Source organism: Mustelus asterias, chromosome 24 (genome assembly GCF_964213995.1).
Source record: "Mustelus asterias chromosome 24, sMusAst1.hap1.1, whole genome shotgun sequence".
In the NCBI taxonomy this organism is placed as follows: domain Eukaryota; kingdom Metazoa; phylum Chordata; class Chondrichthyes; order Carcharhiniformes; family Triakidae; genus Mustelus; species Mustelus asterias.
The window spans coordinates 1,140,851-1,158,874 of record NC_135824.1 but is presented as its reverse complement, the minus strand read 5'-3'; the positions used below and the strand labels follow the sequence as shown (position 1 = coordinate 1,158,874).

The 18,024-nt window shown below is 48.0% G+C and overlaps 1 protein-coding gene across 5 annotated transcripts in view; it reads right to left on the bottom strand.

Annotated features, from left to right (window-relative positions):
• Positions 1-7,874: 7,874 nt before the first annotated feature.
• gabpb1 (GA binding protein transcription factor subunit beta 1) overlaps positions 7,875-18,024 on the bottom strand; it is an 86,162-nt gene continuing 76,012 nt past the window's right edge. For 3 of the 5 annotated variants that reach the window (XM_078241118.1, XM_078241119.1, XM_078241122.1), the window contains one exon: positions 7,875-10,492. In XM_078241118.1, the coding sequence (XP_078097244.1) occupies positions 10,340-10,492 (153 nt within the window). In that variant the 3' untranslated portion in view covers positions 7,875-10,339. The remainder of the gene's footprint in view (positions 10,493-18,024) is intronic. The other 2 variants (XM_078241121.1, XM_078241124.1) reach the window with 1 other exon arrangement.

Here is an 18,024-nt window from a genome sequence, read left to right as displayed (position 1 = left end):
GAGAAATGTGAACACAGACAAAACGGTTGTGTGCCCATATCCGGTGTGTGAAAATGAACATGCCCTGTGTGGATTCAGAACAACCACTCACCTAAACTGTACGCTAGAAATTCAAAATTTGGAAAGGGATGTCACCCGGGTGGCTCACAGGGGGGAGGGAAAATATTGTATTCCAACCTCGCTCAGAAATTACCCGTATGGGGCAGTCATATGTAACATCCACAACACTACCAAACATTCCCGCCAGGATAGGAATGATTGAGATGGCAGGCATACACAGAAGAGAGAAAACACTAATAAACGCAGGGGGAACCCATGGGTCCACATTCTGTCACACCTGGTCGTAATTGGAATCCTACTTGTGGCAGCGTACCTAACCATCCTCACGTTTAAATTCGCCCAATGGAAGGAGGAATTCCTGCAACACCTGGATTCGGCAAGGGCCATCCGACATGTGGAAAGGCTCTACAATTAAGAACTTTGATACTCTCCCATCTATATTGCAATATGTACAGTCACTTGTCATTTTGTACTGTTTATTGCTTTGTTTTGGATTGTTTCTTTATTGCTCCTTTAATTGTTTTACTTCATCTAAATTTGTTATTATTATTGTGGGTTACGGATAACACTGTCAAGCCCAGATTCAAGGTTCTTGCTCGTTGATATGGCTTGGTAAGGATTGTGAGATCCGGTTCACTGATGCTCACTGGATCAAGAGGAGGTACTGTGGTAATATAATCAGGGCCAAGTTTTAAGACCAATTAAACTGGATACCCTAAATTAAAGAATTGGGCATAATATAATTAAACACAGTCAAGCGTCGGGCAGGCCAGACTTGACTAAGGACAAATATACAAATATACAGAAACATGTCTGGGCTTGTCCCATCAATCACCCAAAGATCTTGCACTCGACTGAAACCTAGCAGGAGTTCGTTGCACCCCATTGAAATGCACCAACCTATTGTTAGAAGCCCAGATCAGGCCAGACTTTCAGTCACCTGGAGTTCCTGCACGTACCTTATCTGGCAACAGATTACACGTAAGCAACAGCATGGAGATGGACACCTGGGGGCGGGCACTGGTGTTCTGTCAGGCAGACATCAAGAAACCCACTGGATTTTGGGACCCCCTCCCAGATCTCATTGGCCGGAAGCCAGAGAAGTTTCTGGAAAGGCAGGCAGGGGGATAAAGGTACACATCCTGGACACTCCAGCATCGAAGACTTGACGAGGGAGGCGACCTTGACCATCCGGAAAACTGACCTTTTGGCCAAGATCAAGTGTATTTTTGCTTTGCAGCACTTGGTCGAAGTCTTAAGGTTGCATTAGGTTTCATTGGAAGCAATTTTTAAAAGCGGCCTTTTGGCTAAGATGCAAATGAGATCAAGCACTGGAGGGGGTGGAATGCCTGCTCCAATCAGCTTGGAGCATTCAAATCAAGCCCAAGACAGGAAGCGGCCAGCCTGTCTTGTCCACTCAGATCGGGAATGTCTCACTTGTTGAGACTTGGAATTGGATATAAAAAAAGACTGACCAAAGAAGGAAGGAAGGAAGGAGCTGCCATCGAAACTCACCCTCGTGACAATGGACCAGAGGCACTGAGAGAATCGGGCCTGCAGTTTGACCAAACCATCTTTGCGGGTAGTACACTGAATCTGGGGTACCCTCTTGTTGTATGTGAGTAATTTAAGGGTCAAAGTGTATTTATTAGTCACAAGTAAGGCTTTCATAAACACTGCGATGAAGCTACTGTGAAATTCCCCTATACTAGTAACAATAATAGGGTTAATAGTGTGATTATAATAAATATATTGAATCTTTACTTGTGTTTGTCCTTTGTCCACCTTGCAAAATAAGGGCACTGTGTAAAACTGAGTAAGTAAACGGGTCGAAAGTATCTGTGGTTTCACGGGTACAACATAAGGAAGCGCCGCACTGTCTGAGCGTCAGTACTGAGGGTGCGCTGCACTGCCAGAGCATCACTACTGAGGGTGCGCTGCACTGCCAGAGCATCACTACTGAGGGTGCGCCACACTGCCAGAGCGTCAGTACTGAGGGAGCACCGCACTGCCAGAGCGTCAGTACCGAGGGAGCGCCGCACTGCCAGAGCGTCAGTACTGAGGGTGCGCCGCACTGCCAGAGCGTCAGTACTGAGGGAGCGCCGCACTGCCAGAGCGTCACTACTGAGGGTGCGCCGCACTGCCAGAGCGTCACTACTGAGGGTGCGCCGCACTGCCAGAGCGTCAGTACTGAGGGAGCGCCGCACTGCCAGAGCGTCAGTACCGAGGGAGCGCCGCACTGCCAGAGCGTCAGTACTGAGGGAGCGCCGCACTGCCAGAGCGTCAGTACCGAGGGAGCGCCGCACTGCCAGAGCGTCAGTACTGAGGGTGCGCCGCACTGCCAGAGCGTCAGTACTGAGGGAGCGCCGCACTGCCAGAGGGTCAGTGCTGAGGGAGTGCCGCACTGTCAGAGGGTCAGTGCTGAGGGAGTGCCGCACTGTCAGAGGGTCAGTGCTGAGAGAGTGCCGCACTGTCAGAGGGTCAGTGCTGAGGGAGTGCCGCACTGTCAGAGGGTCAGTGCTGAGGGAGTGCTGCACTGTCAGAGGGTCAGTGCTGAGGGAGTGCGGCACTGTCAGAGGGTCAGTGCTGAGGGAGTGCTGCACTGTCAGAGGGTCAGTGCTGAGGGAGTGCTGCACTGTCAGAGGGTCAGTGCTGAGGGAGTGCCGCACTGTCAGAGGGTCAGTACTGAGGGAGTGCCGCACTGTCAGAGGGTCAGTACTGAGGGAGTGCTGCACTGTCAGAGGGTCAGTACTGAGGGAGTGCTGCACTGTCAGAGGGTCAGTGCTGAGGGAGTGCCGCACTGTCAGAGGGTCAGTACTGAGGGAGTGCCGCACTGTCAGAGGGTCAGTACTGAGGGAGTGCTGCACTGTCAGAGGGTCAGTACTGAGGGAGTGCCGCACTGTCAGAGGGATAGTACTGAGGGAGTGCCGCACTGTCAGAGGGTCAGTACTGAGGGAGTGCCGCACTGTCAGAGGGTCAGTACTGAGGGAGTGCCGCACTGTCAGAGGGTCAGTGCTGAGGGAGTGCCACACTGTCAGAGGGTCAGTGCTGAGGGAGTGCCGCACCGTCAGAGGGTCAGTGCTGAGGGAGTGCCGCACTGTCAGAGGGTCAATGCTGAGGGAGTGCCGCACTGTCAGAGGGTCAGTGCTGAGGGAGTGCCGCACTGTCAGAGGGTCAGTGCTGAGGGAGTGCCGCACTGTCAGAGGGTCAGTGCTGAGGGAGTGCTGCACTGTCAGAGGGTCAGTGCTGAGGGAGTGCCACACTGTCAGAGGGTGAGTACTGAGGGAGTGCCGCACTGTCAGAGGGTCAGTGCTGAGGCAGTGCCGCACTGTCAGAGGGTCAGTACTGAGGGAGTGCCGCACTGTCAGAGGGTCAGTACTGAGGGAGTGCCGCACTGTCAGAGGGTCAGTGCTGAGGCAGTGCCGCACTGTCAGAGGGTCAGTGCTGAGGGAGTGCCGCACTGTCAGAGGGTCAGTGCTGAGGGAGTGCCGCACTGTCAGAGGGTCAGTACTGAGGGAGTGCCGCACTGTCAGAGGGTCAGTGCTGAGGGAGTGCCGCACTGTCAGAGGGTCAGTGCTGAGGGAGTGCTGCACTGTCAGAGGGTCAGTGCTGAGGGAGTGCTGCACTGTCAGAGGGTCAGTGCTGAGGGAGTGCTGCACTGTCAGAGGGTCAGTGCTGAGGGAGTGCCGCACTGTCAGAGGGTCAGTGCTGAGGGAGTGCCGCACTGTCAGAGGGTCAGTGCTGAGGGAGTGCCGCACTGTCAGAGGGTCAGTGCTGAGGGAGTGCTGCACTGTCAGAGGGTCAGTGCTGAGGGAGTGCCGCACTGTCAGAGGGTCAGTGCTGAGGGAGTGCCGCACTGTCAGAGGGTCAGTGCTGAGGGAGTGCCGCACTGTCAGAGGGTCAGTACTGAGGGAGTGCCGCACTGTCAGAGGGTCAGTGCTGAGGGAGTGCCGCACTGTCAGAGGGTCAGTACTGAGGGAGTGCCGCACTGTCAGAGGGTCAGTGCTGAGGGAGTGCCGCACTGTCAGAGGGTCAGTACTGAGGGAGTGCCGCACTGTCAGAGGGTCAGTGCTGAGGGAGTGCCGCACTGTCAGAGGGTCAGTACTGAGGGAGTGCCGCACTGTCAGAGGGTCAGTGCTGAGGGAGTGCCGCACTGTCAGAGGGTCAGTACTGAGGGAGTGCCGCACTGTCAGAGGGTCAGTACTGAGGGAGTGCCGCACTGTCAGAGGGTCAGTACTGAGGGAGTGCCGCACTGTCAGAGGGTCAGTGCTGAGGGAGTGCCGCACTTTCAGAGGATCAGTGCTGAGGGAGTGCCGCACTGTCAGAGGGTCAGTGCTGAGGGAGTGCCGCACTTTCAGAGGATCAGTGCTGAGGGAGTGCCGCACTGTCAGAGGGTCAGTGCTGAGGGAGTGCCGCACTGAAATATTCTGGGATGTTTGTTGGAAAAAGTGATTTTAGTTCTTGTGCAAAATGCTCAATGACAGAGGGAGGGGGGGAAGGGCTGCAAACCCCCCCCACCCCCACCAGATCCCCCTCCCTCCCCCCACTCACCGCGCCGTCGGTATTCCTCGGGCTCCATCTCCAGCCGCCGGGATTCTCGCTCCGTCGCCACCCGCGGGGATTTAAATCCTCTAACTAGCCCCGCCCGCTGGCACTGGCTCCGCCCACTGGCCCCGGCCCCGCCCGCTGGCACTGACTCCGCCCACTGTACCCGGCCCCGCCCGCTGGCACTGACCCCGCCCACTGACCCCGGCCCCGCCCGCTGGCACTGACTCCGCCCACTGTACCCGGCCCCGCCCGCTGGCACTGACCCCGCCCACTGACCCCGGCCACGCCCTTGGCACGGACCCCGCCCACTGGCTCTGGCTCCGCCCACTGACATTCTGAGTTGGCGCACTGCACTGACTTGCTGAATGTAGTGATGTTCGGAGAGTTTGGGGGATTCGGGAAGTTTGGGGAGTTTGGGAGCTGATGCTGGGTTCTGGGGGAGGAAAGCAGGTTCCAGGGGATTGTGTTCAATGCCCCTCCTGTATAGTGAGTGTCACAGCAAATTGCTGATTCCCATAGACAGGGAATATGAGTCTATACAAGTTACATGGGTAAAATGGCTATAGAGGGATATGGGCCAAACGCGGGCAATTGGGACTAGCTAAGGGGTTAAACAAAGGGGCAGCATGGACAAGTTGGGCCGAAGGGCCTGTTTCCATGCTGTAAACCTAGGGCGGCACGGTAGCACAGTGGTTAGCACTGCTGCTTCACAGCTCCAGGGACCTGGGTTCAAATCCTGGCTCGGGTCACTGTCTGTGTGGAGTTTGCACATTCTCCTCGTGTCTGCGTGGGTTTCCTCCAGGTGCTCTGGTTTCCTCCCACAGTCCAAAGATGTGCGGGTTAGGTTGATTGGCCAGGTTAAAAATTGCCCCTTAGAGTCCTGGGATGCGTAGGTTAGAGAGATTAGTGGGTAAAAAAAAAGGGATTAGTGGGTAGGGCCTGGGTGGGATTGCGGTCGGTGCAGACTCGATGGGCCGAATGGCCTCCTTCTGCTATGAAACCTATATTACTCTCTGACTATATTGTGCACAGCAAGATTAAATTTCTGGTAGAAAATAATTCTAATTTATTGAAGGAATTGTGTTCTATCCTCGAGCAGAGTAAGTGGAAATCTATTAGCAATGCAAATGAAGAACATTTTACTGCGCTGTCTGGTTCCGGAATAAGGCCTTAAGGTGGAATTGTGGAAAGATTTCTCCTCTCAACCAGGAGTCTTTGGAATTCTTTAGCCCAGAAAGTTGCAGAGGCTCAATAATTACAAATATTTACTGCTGAGAAAGACAGAGGTTTGAACATACAGGGTTTTTTGTCTCATTTATTCATTTATGGGACATTGGGCGCCACTGGCTGGCCAGTATTTATTGCCCATCCCTAGTTAACTGATGGCAGTTGAGAGTCAACCACATTGCTATGGCTCTGGGGTCACATGTAGGCCAGACTAGCTCAGGACATTAGTGAACCAGATGGGTTTTTCTGACAATCGACAATGGTTTCATGGTCATCAGTAAATTCTTAATTCCAGATTTTTAAAGTTTTTAAAAATTGAGTTCAAATTCCACCATCTGCCGTGGCAGAATTTGAACCCAGAACATTAACTCAGTTTCTGGACTAATTGTCTAAATACCACTCGGCCATCGCCTCCCCATGTCAGCCACCATCATCCTTTTAAATAAGGTTTCCCAATTCATCATAACCAACTCATAGAAATCATAGAATCATAGAAACCCTACAGTGCAGAAGGAGGCCATTCGGCCCATCGAGTCTGCACCGACCACAATCCCACCCAGGCCCTTCTCATACCATCCCATAGTTTCTTTATGAAGATTAAGAACCCTAGTCTCAGAATCAACTACGTCACTCTCCGTCTTGATGTAGAATTCCATCGTGTTACAGTCACATCCCCAAGGGGTGTCGCACAACTAGATTTCCAATTATTTCTTTCTCATTACACAATACGCAGTCCAGAATGGCCTGCTCTCTCATTGGCTCCTCAATTTTTGTCCTGAAAACAAACAAGGGCTGTATTCACTGGAATTTAGAAATTGAAGGTTATTAGTTTTCAGATAGGATTGGTGGAAACATTTCCGCTGGTTCAGGAGAGTAGAATTCGAGATAGATTTTAAAATCAGAGCCAAAAGTTTCAAGAGTGAAATTTGGAAACGATTCTTCACAGAGGGGGCGGATTCTCCCAACAAACAGTCATTGATGCTCTGATCACTTGACAATTTTAAACCACAATTGATAAATTAATAAAACCTCCCAAAGTACATGGAGTTGGATCATATCTCAATTGACGGAACAGGTTTCAGAGGCTGAATGGCCTCCTGTGTTCCTCAATAACAAAATGTCAGAGAATGGAGAACAAATACTCAGGAAGCTTTACTTAATGAGGTGTCTTTTCCCTCATTGATTCCTGTTTGTACAGTTTGACTGATGCAGAGTGTGGGAATATTTTCAGGTGTCTGGAATAACAATCAAAAAGGAATCCGTCAGTTTATTTGGAAATGGAAATGTATTTTGTAATGAACAGTGGATGTGTTCTTTCATCAGGTGGGGCCGGATAATAACGGAAACCCACCTCCCACTCCAGAGTCCAGGGAAAGAAAAGCAATGGAAAATGGACAGCTTCCATTCATCAGGAGTGAGTCACATTCTATCCCTTTTACCCAAGGTCCTTTTGCTACAAGAGTTGGGGTATAAACCTGTAAAAACACAGTGTTACCCCATCCCACTTATCCTGGTAATATGACCATCCAATTGCTGAGGACATTGATCAGGACTATCTGAAGATCAGGGGGGTGGGGGTGCGGGGGGGAGGGGGGGGGCAGGTGGGTGTGGTGGTGGGGGGTGGAGGGGGTGTGGTGGGGTGGGGGGAGGTGAGGGGGGGGGTTGTGGGGGGTGAGGGGGGGGTTGTGGGGGGTGGGGGGGAAGGAGCGAGACACAGAGATATATACATAAATCTTTGAAGGAGGCAGGAAAATCCAACAGAACTATTTTAAAAGTGAACAGGATTGCAGGAGAAGAACATTTCACTCCAGGTCACTTTTCTTTTGCAAAGATCCACCTCACTCCACCATCGCCATGGCTTTAATGGAATCTTGCTGTGCACAAAATGGCGTCTGTTTCTTCATGTAAAAACAATCAGGGAGTAATAGTGTGGGAAACTTTGAGAATTGCTCAGAAGCTTCTGGATATAATGAGATGTAACAAAAATGTTAAAACACAAGAATTAGTGCCACTATTTTCCACAATAAATTAAAAAGGGTGTCATTACTTAAGAAAGATTTTATTTGATACAAAATTATACAGTGTAAGTTTGGTCAACAACTTCATTTATATAATTTCCAGGGTTACCGGAATGAAACAAAAGTGATAGTTAAAGGTCTAAATTCACTGCCGATTATATGCAGCTAATTGCATTTTAATTTACACGGGTAAGTGGGGGAAATGAGCTGTTGGAGCCGTCTTTCTCATTCACACGAACAAATCACAATGTTTAACATAAACAGTGTGTCAGCATTCTCAATCCAGCAAATAAACTAATGTTCAATGTGACAAACTTCAATGAAAATGTCCCAACAAAGCAGTGAATCAAATGGCTGGGTATAAAGGGCGAGGATAACGGGCATCAGATCAACAACAAAATAATTAATGTTTCTCTAAGTTCAGTGAAAAGCAATGACTGCTCACAGAATGGATTAGAAACAACATTTTTAACATTTAAACATCACCAACAAGTGTAATGATCAAAGAAAATATACACACATGCTCTTCCAGCAATGCAGCGCCAGGACATGCAGACACCAGCAGTAATGCAGCACTGAGACTGGCAGGCACCGGCAATGCAGCACTGAGACATGCAGACACCAGTAGCAATGCAGCACTGAGATTGGCAGGCACCAGCAATGCAACACCGAGGCCTGCAGGCACCAGCAATGCAGCACTGAGACATGCAGATACCAGCAATGCAGCACTGAGAATGGCAGGGCAGGCACCAGTAATGCAGCACTAAGACCGACAGACACCAGTAATGCAGCACTGAGACCTGCAGATACCAGTGGCAATGCAGCACTGAGACCTGCAGATACCAGCAGCCATGCAACATGGAGACATGCAGATACCAGCAATGCAGCATGAAGACATGCAGACACTAGCAGCCTGCACTGCATTGCACTTTCTGACACTGAGAGAATTATTGGTGTTTGGCTAAATCTACAAGAAACTTGCTATTTCACACAGATGGAAAATAATTTAACTGTAACTTAGAGCCAAACATGACGTCACAACCAGACCTCTCTGTTTACTGTGATCTATTCCAGTTTCGCTTTTGGCAGTGAAGTGTAACACTGGATGATGAATCTGTTCCTGGTCTCAGTGTAAATCAATACTTTTTAATATTCTGAATGCCACATGTTTAAGAAGCTGTTGTATTTCTCAGCACACTGGGCTGAAATACATCCTCAGTGCAGAGAGGATGTATCAGTCTAATGTCAGTCTGTTTAACAGTCAGAATTATTCCCATTTCCTGAACGTGGGATTGTCACAGATTCCGAGATTCACCTGCAGCTTCTGATTTTCTCCTTAACCCAGTGAGTTCTTCCCGGATCCTTCCCAGCATTGCGCTGTTCCATGTTGCGATGTCTTCTGTTGCTTTGGGTTCTTTTATCTGGATTGTTACACTGACAGGTTTGCCAAATAATAAATCCAACTCATTAAAAAAGATCAGTTACAAGAATTACAAAGGTGGGGAATGGTTTTTCTCTGCATTTCATTTTTGTTTAAGTTTAATGAATGTTGATGATTTAAGAAGCCTTTAACCAGCTTTGTAACAGCTTCTACTCCTGAATTTGTTCCTGACAGCGAGCCTTTAACTCTTACTAGTCTCAGAATTTCTGAACTTTTGAATTTTCAAAACAATTTCAGGAACGTGAGAAGCCACCAGTTGACTTTGTGCAGTTATGTTTATACTCTGAAAGCTTCAATCCCTCAGAAAGCACAGCTCAGGAAACCATTCTCTACCGATTCTGCAAAGCAGGCTCTGTCCAAATGTCACCTCTTTACCCTCACACATCTAGATTTCAATCTGGACGGTTCGTACAGAGGGTATTAACCTGCAGGAGGCTTTCAGGTCTTTTTTTTTTGCCCTTGGAATATTTTTCCACTTTGCAGAATTTTACAGATCCCATCCAATCATTAACAATAAGAAATATTTAGAGATAATCTCACAACAACCAGAACCTGCTGCTATATCAAGGACAAAATGACTGCGGCTCACTGACGATTCACGGCTCTCTTAGCAAATCGAAACTTCAGCTGAAATAAACAGAATAGGGTCTCAGTGCCTTACCCCCCCCCCCCCCCTCCAACCTCACCCCCTCCAACCTCACCTCCCTCACCCTCCAACCTCTCCTCTCACCCTCCAACCTCACATCTCACCCTCCAACCTCTCCCCCTCACCCTCTAACCTCACCCCTCACCCTCCAATCTCTCCCCCTCATCCTCCAACCTCACATCTCACCCTCCAACCTCTCCCCCCTCCTTCTCTATATCATTTGGCTGCAGTGAAGTCACTGTCAGGGTTTCAGAAGCAGAATTTTTGCACCTATGCTTTGACCTGCAGATCTTTTTGCCTGGACACGTTGATCAGAGAAGGTCACCTTTCCCCAGGCTTTTGCAAGCAGGGACCAGTTTATTGTGATGTGAGTCAGCCTTTCCATCTTCATCTGACATCTTAATGCACCGTTTTGTTCGAGTCCAGATCACCAAAGGCTTCCAGCCGCTGCCTATAGGCCTCCGCCTCCTGCTCCTTCTCAAAGAGCTGCTGTCGATATTTCTGCGCCTCGCGGTTTGCTTCTTCCAATTGTTTCTGCAATACTTCTTTCTCCTGGAACAAAAACACAAGAGTTAGCCTCAGGGCCTGCTCCACCATTCACCTGGGCCGCAGCCAGAGACCGTGTTTCTGTCTACATCATAGAACATAGAACAGTATAGCACAGAACAGGCCCTTCAGCCCACGATGTTGTGCCGAGCTTTATCTGAAACCAAGATCAAGCTATCCCAGTCCCTATCATCCTGGTGTGCTCCATGTGCCTATCCAATAACCGCTTAAATGTTCCTAAAGTGTCCAACTCCACTATCACTGCAGGCAGTCCATTCCACACCCCAACCACTCTCTGAGTAAAGAACCTACCTCGGACATCCTTCCTATATCCTATCCTATAGTGAGGAAGCATTTCTTCCTCATAGATTCAATCTCCACCTACAGCTTTCCAAAGGCCTGGAACCAATCTGCTCACCCAGTGTAATGCTGACAAAAAAACAACATTCATCTACGCTGAGTGACCTGCTCTCAGCCACGGTTCCTGCTCCTGATCACTGGCAAGTGATCCCTGGTTTAGAGAGAGAGAGAGGGGAAATCGGCCAGGGTTCCTGCTCCTGATCACTGTCCAGTGATCCCTGAGTTAGGGAGAGAGAGGTGTGGGGGTGGCGGGCGGGGGGGGGGGGGGGGGGAGGGGGGGGGGCGGAGGGGAGAGAATCAGATGGTTTTGAACAGCTTAAACTCTTCATTGAGGGGTAGTTTCCAAAATCCACTGTTTACATCTCGCTTTGTGAAGACTGAACTCATCCCAGTTTTGCGAAGCTCTCGTTCCCAGATGCCATTGGATGAAATCTGTCTTCAGCTGCTTTGCTCAGCTGTACAAGATCTACACAAATTGGGGTTGATCTGCTGTGGTTGGGCACTGGACATCCCTGAAGATCAATCTTGTTTCTGTCTTAGGTGAAATAACCACTTGCTTCAACATTGAGTCAATTTCCTTCTTTACCTTTGGTAAGAGTGGGTGAGGAATATTTGTAACACTGGCTTTGTCTCAGGGTGCAGGCTGATGTATTATCCTGTCTTCAGCTTTCCTCGTCCCAGGAACTGCTGTGGAAATTCACATCCGTAGCTTTTGGGCAGTAATTCTCGGCTATTCCAGTTCCTACTCTGTAAATCAGATGAAAGTGGGCACAAGCTGTCCTGATGAAATGTGAGCTGCTCTGGTTCAGGATCAGATTTCAGTGATTTTTCCCTCTTTGTATTGAAGAATCACATTCAGTTTCTCTGTGACCTTGAGTCTCAGCCATGTAGTTTAATGCATGATGGCTGAACCGTGGTTCAGCATCAGAAAGAACTGAAACTGCTGCCCCGGTGTCTAATTTAAAGTGTATCCAGTTTCCCTCGATCAGGATTTTATTTATTCATTCGTGGGACATGGGTGTTGCTGGTTGGCCAGCATTTATTGCCCATCCCTAGTTGCTCTTGGAGGGCAGTTGAGAGTCAACCACACTGTTGTGGCTCTGGAGTCACATGTAGGCCAGACCAGGTAAGGATGGCAGATTTCCTTCCCTAAAGGACATTAGTGAACCGGATGGGTTTTTCCGGCAATCGACAATGGTTTCATGGTCATCAGTAGATTCTTAATTCCAGATTTTTTTTATTGGATTCAAATTCCACCAGCCGTGGTGGGATGTCAGCATTCCAGCAGCTTCTGCTTGGTTCCTGGATCTCCCCTAGGAAAGACATCTCCACCCTGTCTAACCTGCCATGCTCTCTCTCCAACTCTCAGAGCCAATGCCTAAAGCACCAGGAAGTGCAGCAAAGATTCAGCAAGGAGTTACTCCTCCAATCACAGAGTGTTTCTCTCCAACATTTCTTCCTCATAGATTCACCAGGGAGTGAAACATCCGATACAAATCAAGGTGGCAGAACGGCAGTTTCAGCAGCGGCTTCCACGACAGCTGCAGTGTGTGGCAGGGCGGGGAAAAGGAGGTCTGTCTTCAACCTCTCCCTCATCATTTTAATCTCCAAAGGACCCAGGCCTGTTGGGCATGAGTGAATGTGACTTTGTGTGTGAGACAGAGTGAGTGTGTGAGAGAGTGTGTGAACATGTGTGTGAGAGAGTGTGATACACACAGTGTGAGAGACAGAGTGTGAGACAGAGTGTGTGAGAGTTTATGTGAGACTGTGTGTGTGAGTATGAGAAAATAGTGTGACGCTTGTGTACCTTTAAGAAAGTTTTTTTAAAAATCATGATCTCTGCGGCTCACAGCTTCAGTAGTTTCTTCGCTCACAGCCCAAGCTGATCTCAGTGCAGCCGAGATGGTTGCCAGATATCTTTTTATTGCTCCTTAAGTGACTTGGATGGGAGTTGTCTGTTTTTATTTTGGGGTTCTGAGAAGCTGTTTTGATTTTGACTTCACACTGTTCTGAGTGAATCCAGAGGATGGCAGACTTCAACCAAAGGACTCGATTTCCAGTATCACGTGAGTATTAGTCTTTGCTGTGTTGAACTTGTTTAAAGGATTTTGTCTTTGGAAGGTTTTGGTTTTGATTGGAACACATTAGATATGTTTGTTAAGGAGTACATATTATTGTGGTTACTTTGGTTTCTTGTTTGTAATTGATAAAAGTTCTTGTTAATTTTCTTACTATACATGTTAACTATATTCTTAAATAAACTTTGTTTGATAAAAGCTCCCCAGTGGGTCACTTGAATCATACCTGAAGTGAAACATCTCATGCTTATCCTAACCAATTCAAGATGCAAAACGTGTGGTCCAGTCGGACTCCCTAAAACACTTTGGAGTTTCCGACCTGAACCATAACAATAGTAAGTGTAAGAGAGGGAGAGAGAGAGAGAACATGAGAGAATGAATGAATGTGTGAGAGCGTGTGTGAGAAAATGAGAGATTGTATGAGAGAATGAATGTGTGAGTGAGTGAGACTGAGTGGGAGAGTGAAGGAGAGTGAGAGAGAATATGAGAGAGAATATGTGTGTGAAATAGAGTGTGTGAAATAGAGTGTGTGATTGAGTGTGTGATTGAGTGTGCAAAAGAGAGTCTGAGGATGTGTGAGATTGTGTGTGAATGAGCAAAACAGTGTGAGAGAGAAAATGTAAATGCGTGTGTGAGAGATACGATTTGATTTATTATTGTCACATGTATTAGTATACAGTGAAAAGTATTGCTTCTTGCACGCTGTACAAAGCATACTGTACATAGAGGAGGAAAGGAGAGAGTGCAGAATTTGGCATTGCAGTCATAGCTAGGGGTGTAGAGAAAGATCAACTTAATACAAGGTAGGTCCATTCAAAAGTCTGACAGCAGCAGGGAAGAAGTTGTTCTTGAGTCGGTTGGTACGTGACCTCAGACTTTTGTATCTTTTTCCCGAAGGAAGAAGGTGGAAGAGAGAATGTCCGGGATGCGCAGGGTCCTTAGTTATGCTGGCTGCTTTCCTGAGGGAGCGGGAAGTGTAGACAGAGTCAATGGATGGGAGGCTGATTTGCGTGATGGATTGGGCTACATTCACGACCCTTTGTAGTTTCTTTTGGTTTTGGTCAGAGCAGGAACCATACCAAGCTGTGATACATTGGGAAAGGACTAAGTGCAAGAGTGAGCACGTGAGTCTGAGAGTGTGTGTGTGGGAGATTGTGTGTGAGAATGTGTAAAAGAGTGCATGTGTGTGTGTGTGTCTGCGTGTGAGTGTGTGTGAGTGTGCATATGAGTCTGCGTGTGAGCATGTGTGTGCGTATGAGTGTGTGCGAGTGTGTGTGAGAGTGTATGTGTGTGTGAGAGTGTATGTGTGTATGTGAATGTGTGTGTGTGTGAATGTGTGTGAGTGTGTGAGTGTATGTGTGTGTGTGAGTGTGTGTACAAGTGTGTGTGTGAATGTGAGTGAGTGTGTATGTGAGTGTATGTGTGTATGTGTTTATGTGTGAGTGTGCATGTGAGTAAGTGTGTATGTGTGAGCGCGTGTGTGTGTGGATGTGTGTCTATGTGTGTAAGTGTGTGTGAGAGAGCGAGTGTATATGTATGTGTGAGTGTGCATGTGAGTGAGTATGTGTGAGCCCGCGTGTGTGTGAGGGTGTGTGTCTGTATGTGTGCAAGTGTGAGTGAGTGTGTGTGTGTATGTGTGAGCGTGTGTGTGTCTGTATGTGTGTGTGAGTGTGTGTTCTAATGATCATCTTTATTAATTGTGTGTGTGGGTGAGTGTCCATATGTAAGTGAGTGTGTGTGTGTGTATGCATGTGTGTGAGTGTGCATGAGTGTGTGTATGTGTGAACGCGTGTGTGTGGGTGTGTGTAAGTGTGTGTGTGTGTGTGTGTGTGTGTGCATGTGAGTGAGTGTGTGTGAGAGAGTGTGTGTGTGTGAGTGAGTGTATGTATGTATGTGAGTTTGCATGTGAGTGAGTGTGTGTGAGAGAGTGTGTGTGTGTCTGTGAGAGTCCGTTCTAATGGTCATCTTTATTAATTGTGTGTGTGTGTGTGTGTTTGTATGTGTGTAAGTGTGTGTGTGTGTGTATATGTGTGTGAGTGCATGTGAGTGAACGTGTATTTGTGAGCGCGTGTGTGTGTGTGTGGGTATGTGTCTGTATGTAAGTGTGTGTATGCGTGAGCGTGTGTGTGTCTGTATGTGTGTAAGTGTGTGTATGCGTGAGCGTGTGTGTGTCTGTATGTGTGTAAGTGTGTGTATGCGTGAGCGTGTGTGTGTCTGTATGTGTGTAAGTGTGTGTGTGCGCATGTGTGTGTGTGGGTGTGTGTCTGTATGTGTGTGTATGTGTGAGCGTGTGTGTGTGTATGTGTGTGTGTGTATGTGTGAGCGCGCGTGTGTTTGTCTGTATATGTGTAAGTGAGTGTGTATGTGTGTGTGCATGAGTGTGTGTATGTGTGAGCATGTGTATTTGCGTGTGTGTGTGTGTCTGTATGTGTGTAAGTGTGTGTGTGAGTGTGTGTCTGTGCAAGTGTGTTCTAATGATCATCTTTATTAATTGTGTGTGTGGGTGTGTGTCCGTATGTGTGGAAGTGAGTGTGTGTGTGCGTGTATGTATGTGTGTGAGTGTGTGTATGTGTGAGCACGTGTGTGTGAGTATGTGTGTGTGAGTGTGTGTGTGTGTGAGAGTGTGTGTCTGTGAGAGTGTGTTCTAATGATCATCTTTACTAATTGTGTGTGTGGGTGTGTGTCTGTATGTGTGGAAGTGAGTGTGTGTGTGTGTGCGTGTATGTATGTGTGTGAGTGCGTGTGTGTGTGTGAAAGTGTGTGTGAGAGAGTGTGTGTGAGTGTGTGAGTTTGTGTGTGCCTGTGAGTTTTAATGGTCACCTTTATTAATTTGTTTTTTAAATGATTGATTTATTGCTTTGATCTTTTGTCTGATCAGCAAGTTGTTTCTTTTCTTCATGTCTGTTTTTTGAAATTTTTGTCAAGCCATATCCTCAATTTGGTCATTAGCCCCTTGAGTGAGAAAGGGATTGAAATATGATCCTCGCGTGTCGAGGTTGGTCAGCCTGTTCTATTTCATGCATCTTTCCAACTTTCGAAGGTTCTGTTTTGCTCATTTTGTGCAGGATTCTGGTTCTGACACTTCGACCGGAAATGAAGCTTTTCCTCTGCAGAAATCTGTGCTCTTTTGGGGAGGCTACTGTTTGGGAGAGGCTGTTTGAGGGTCAATCCATGTTTGGCATGGGGGGAGTCTTTTAAGGAGCAGTTGATCGGAGTGCAGGACAGGCATGTGCCTGTGAAAAGGAAGGACAGGAAAGGCAGGATTCGGGAACCGTGGATGACCGGGGAAATTGTGAGTCTAGTCAAAAAGAAAAAGGATGCACATCAAGGCAACTAAAACAGATGAAGCATTTGAAGAATGCAGGGAAAGTAGAAAAGAACTCAAACAGGGAGTTAGGAGAGCAAAAAGGGGTCACAAAATATCCTTGGCAGACAGGATTAAGGAGAATCCCAAGGCATTTTATACATATATTAGGAACAAGAGGGTAGCTAGAGAAAGAGATGGTCCACTCAAGGACAAAGGAGGGAAATTATGTGTAGAACAAAAGGAAGTGGGTGAGGTCCTTCATGAGTACATTGCATCGGTATTCACAAAGGAGAGGGACACGTCGATTGATGGTGTCTCAGAGGGGTGTGTAAACCCTTTAGAACAAGTCATCATTACGAGGGAGGAAGTGTCAGGTGAATTAAAAAGCATTAAGGTAGACAAATCCCCAGGACCAGATGGCATCTATCCCAGATTACTGAGGGAGACAAGAGATGAAATTGCTGGGCCTCTAACAGAAATCTTTGTTTCCTCGTTGGCCACTGGTGAGGTCCCAGAGGATTGGAGGATAGCCAATGTTGTCCAGTTATTTAGGAAGGGTAGCGAGGATAACCCGGATAATTATAGGCCAGTGAGCTTGACCTCAGTGATAGTGAAATTGTTGGAGAAGATTCTTAGGGATAGGATCTATATGCATTTGGAACTGAAAGGTCTTGTTAGCGACAAACAGCATGGTTTTGTACGAGGGAGGTCATGTCTCACTAATTTGATTGAGTTTTTTGAGGAGGTGACAAAAATGACTAACGAGGGAAGTGCTGTGGATGTTGTCTACATGGACTTTAGTAAAGCATTCGACAATGAGCCTCATGGCAGGCTGGTACAAAAGATTAAAGCTCACGGGATCAGGGATAAACTAGCTCGATGGATTCAGAACTGGCTTGGCCATAGAAGACAGAGGGTAGCGGTGGAAGGGTGTTTTTCTGAATGGAGGCCTGTAACTAGTGGTGTTCCGCAGGGATCAGTGCTGGGACCTCTGCTGTTTGTAATATATATAAATGATTTGGAAGAAAACGTAGCTGGTCTGATTAGCAAGTTTGCGGATGATATTAAGATTGTGATTGATGAGGGTAGGGCAGTGGATGTTGTCTACATGGACTTCAGTGAGGCCTTTGACAAGGTCCCTCGTGGCGGACTGGTGCAGAAGGTGAAGTCGCACGGGATCAGAGGTGAGCTGGCAAGGTGGATACTAAACTGGCTCGGTCAAAGAAGACAGAGGGTAGCAGTGGAAGGGCGCGTTTCTGAATGGAGGGCTGTGACAAGTGGCGTTCCTCAGGGATCAGTGCTGGGACCTTTGCTGTTTGTAATAAATATAAATGATTTGGAGTTGTGGCCAAACGGGCCATCTAAAATGGCGATTTGTAAAGCACTCTGGGACAATTGGGCAAGAACTAAAACAACAGGCTGTAGTTTAAAAGACAGAGACAAACAGGCTGCAACCCTGAGGAGTGAATACACAGGACATGTTTCATCTCCAGGATGAAAGAGACTTTCTGGTCACACTGGGTTGTTTACCAGACATGAGGGCGCCGTGGCCCCTTGTTTGGGGGGAAGGTGTGAACTCTATGTGCCTCCAGCACCTATAGGCACACCCAGAGATCAGTGTGGCAGCACCTGATTGGACTCTTATCGATCAGGGTGATCAAGCCCTGATCGATTGATTGACAAGAATCAGGAGACCGCCCAAAAGGACACGAAACCAGGGAGGGATAAAAGCTTCTGCACAACAGAAGAAGCTCTCTCTCTCTCTCGCTCTCCCTCTCTCTGACCCCACGAAT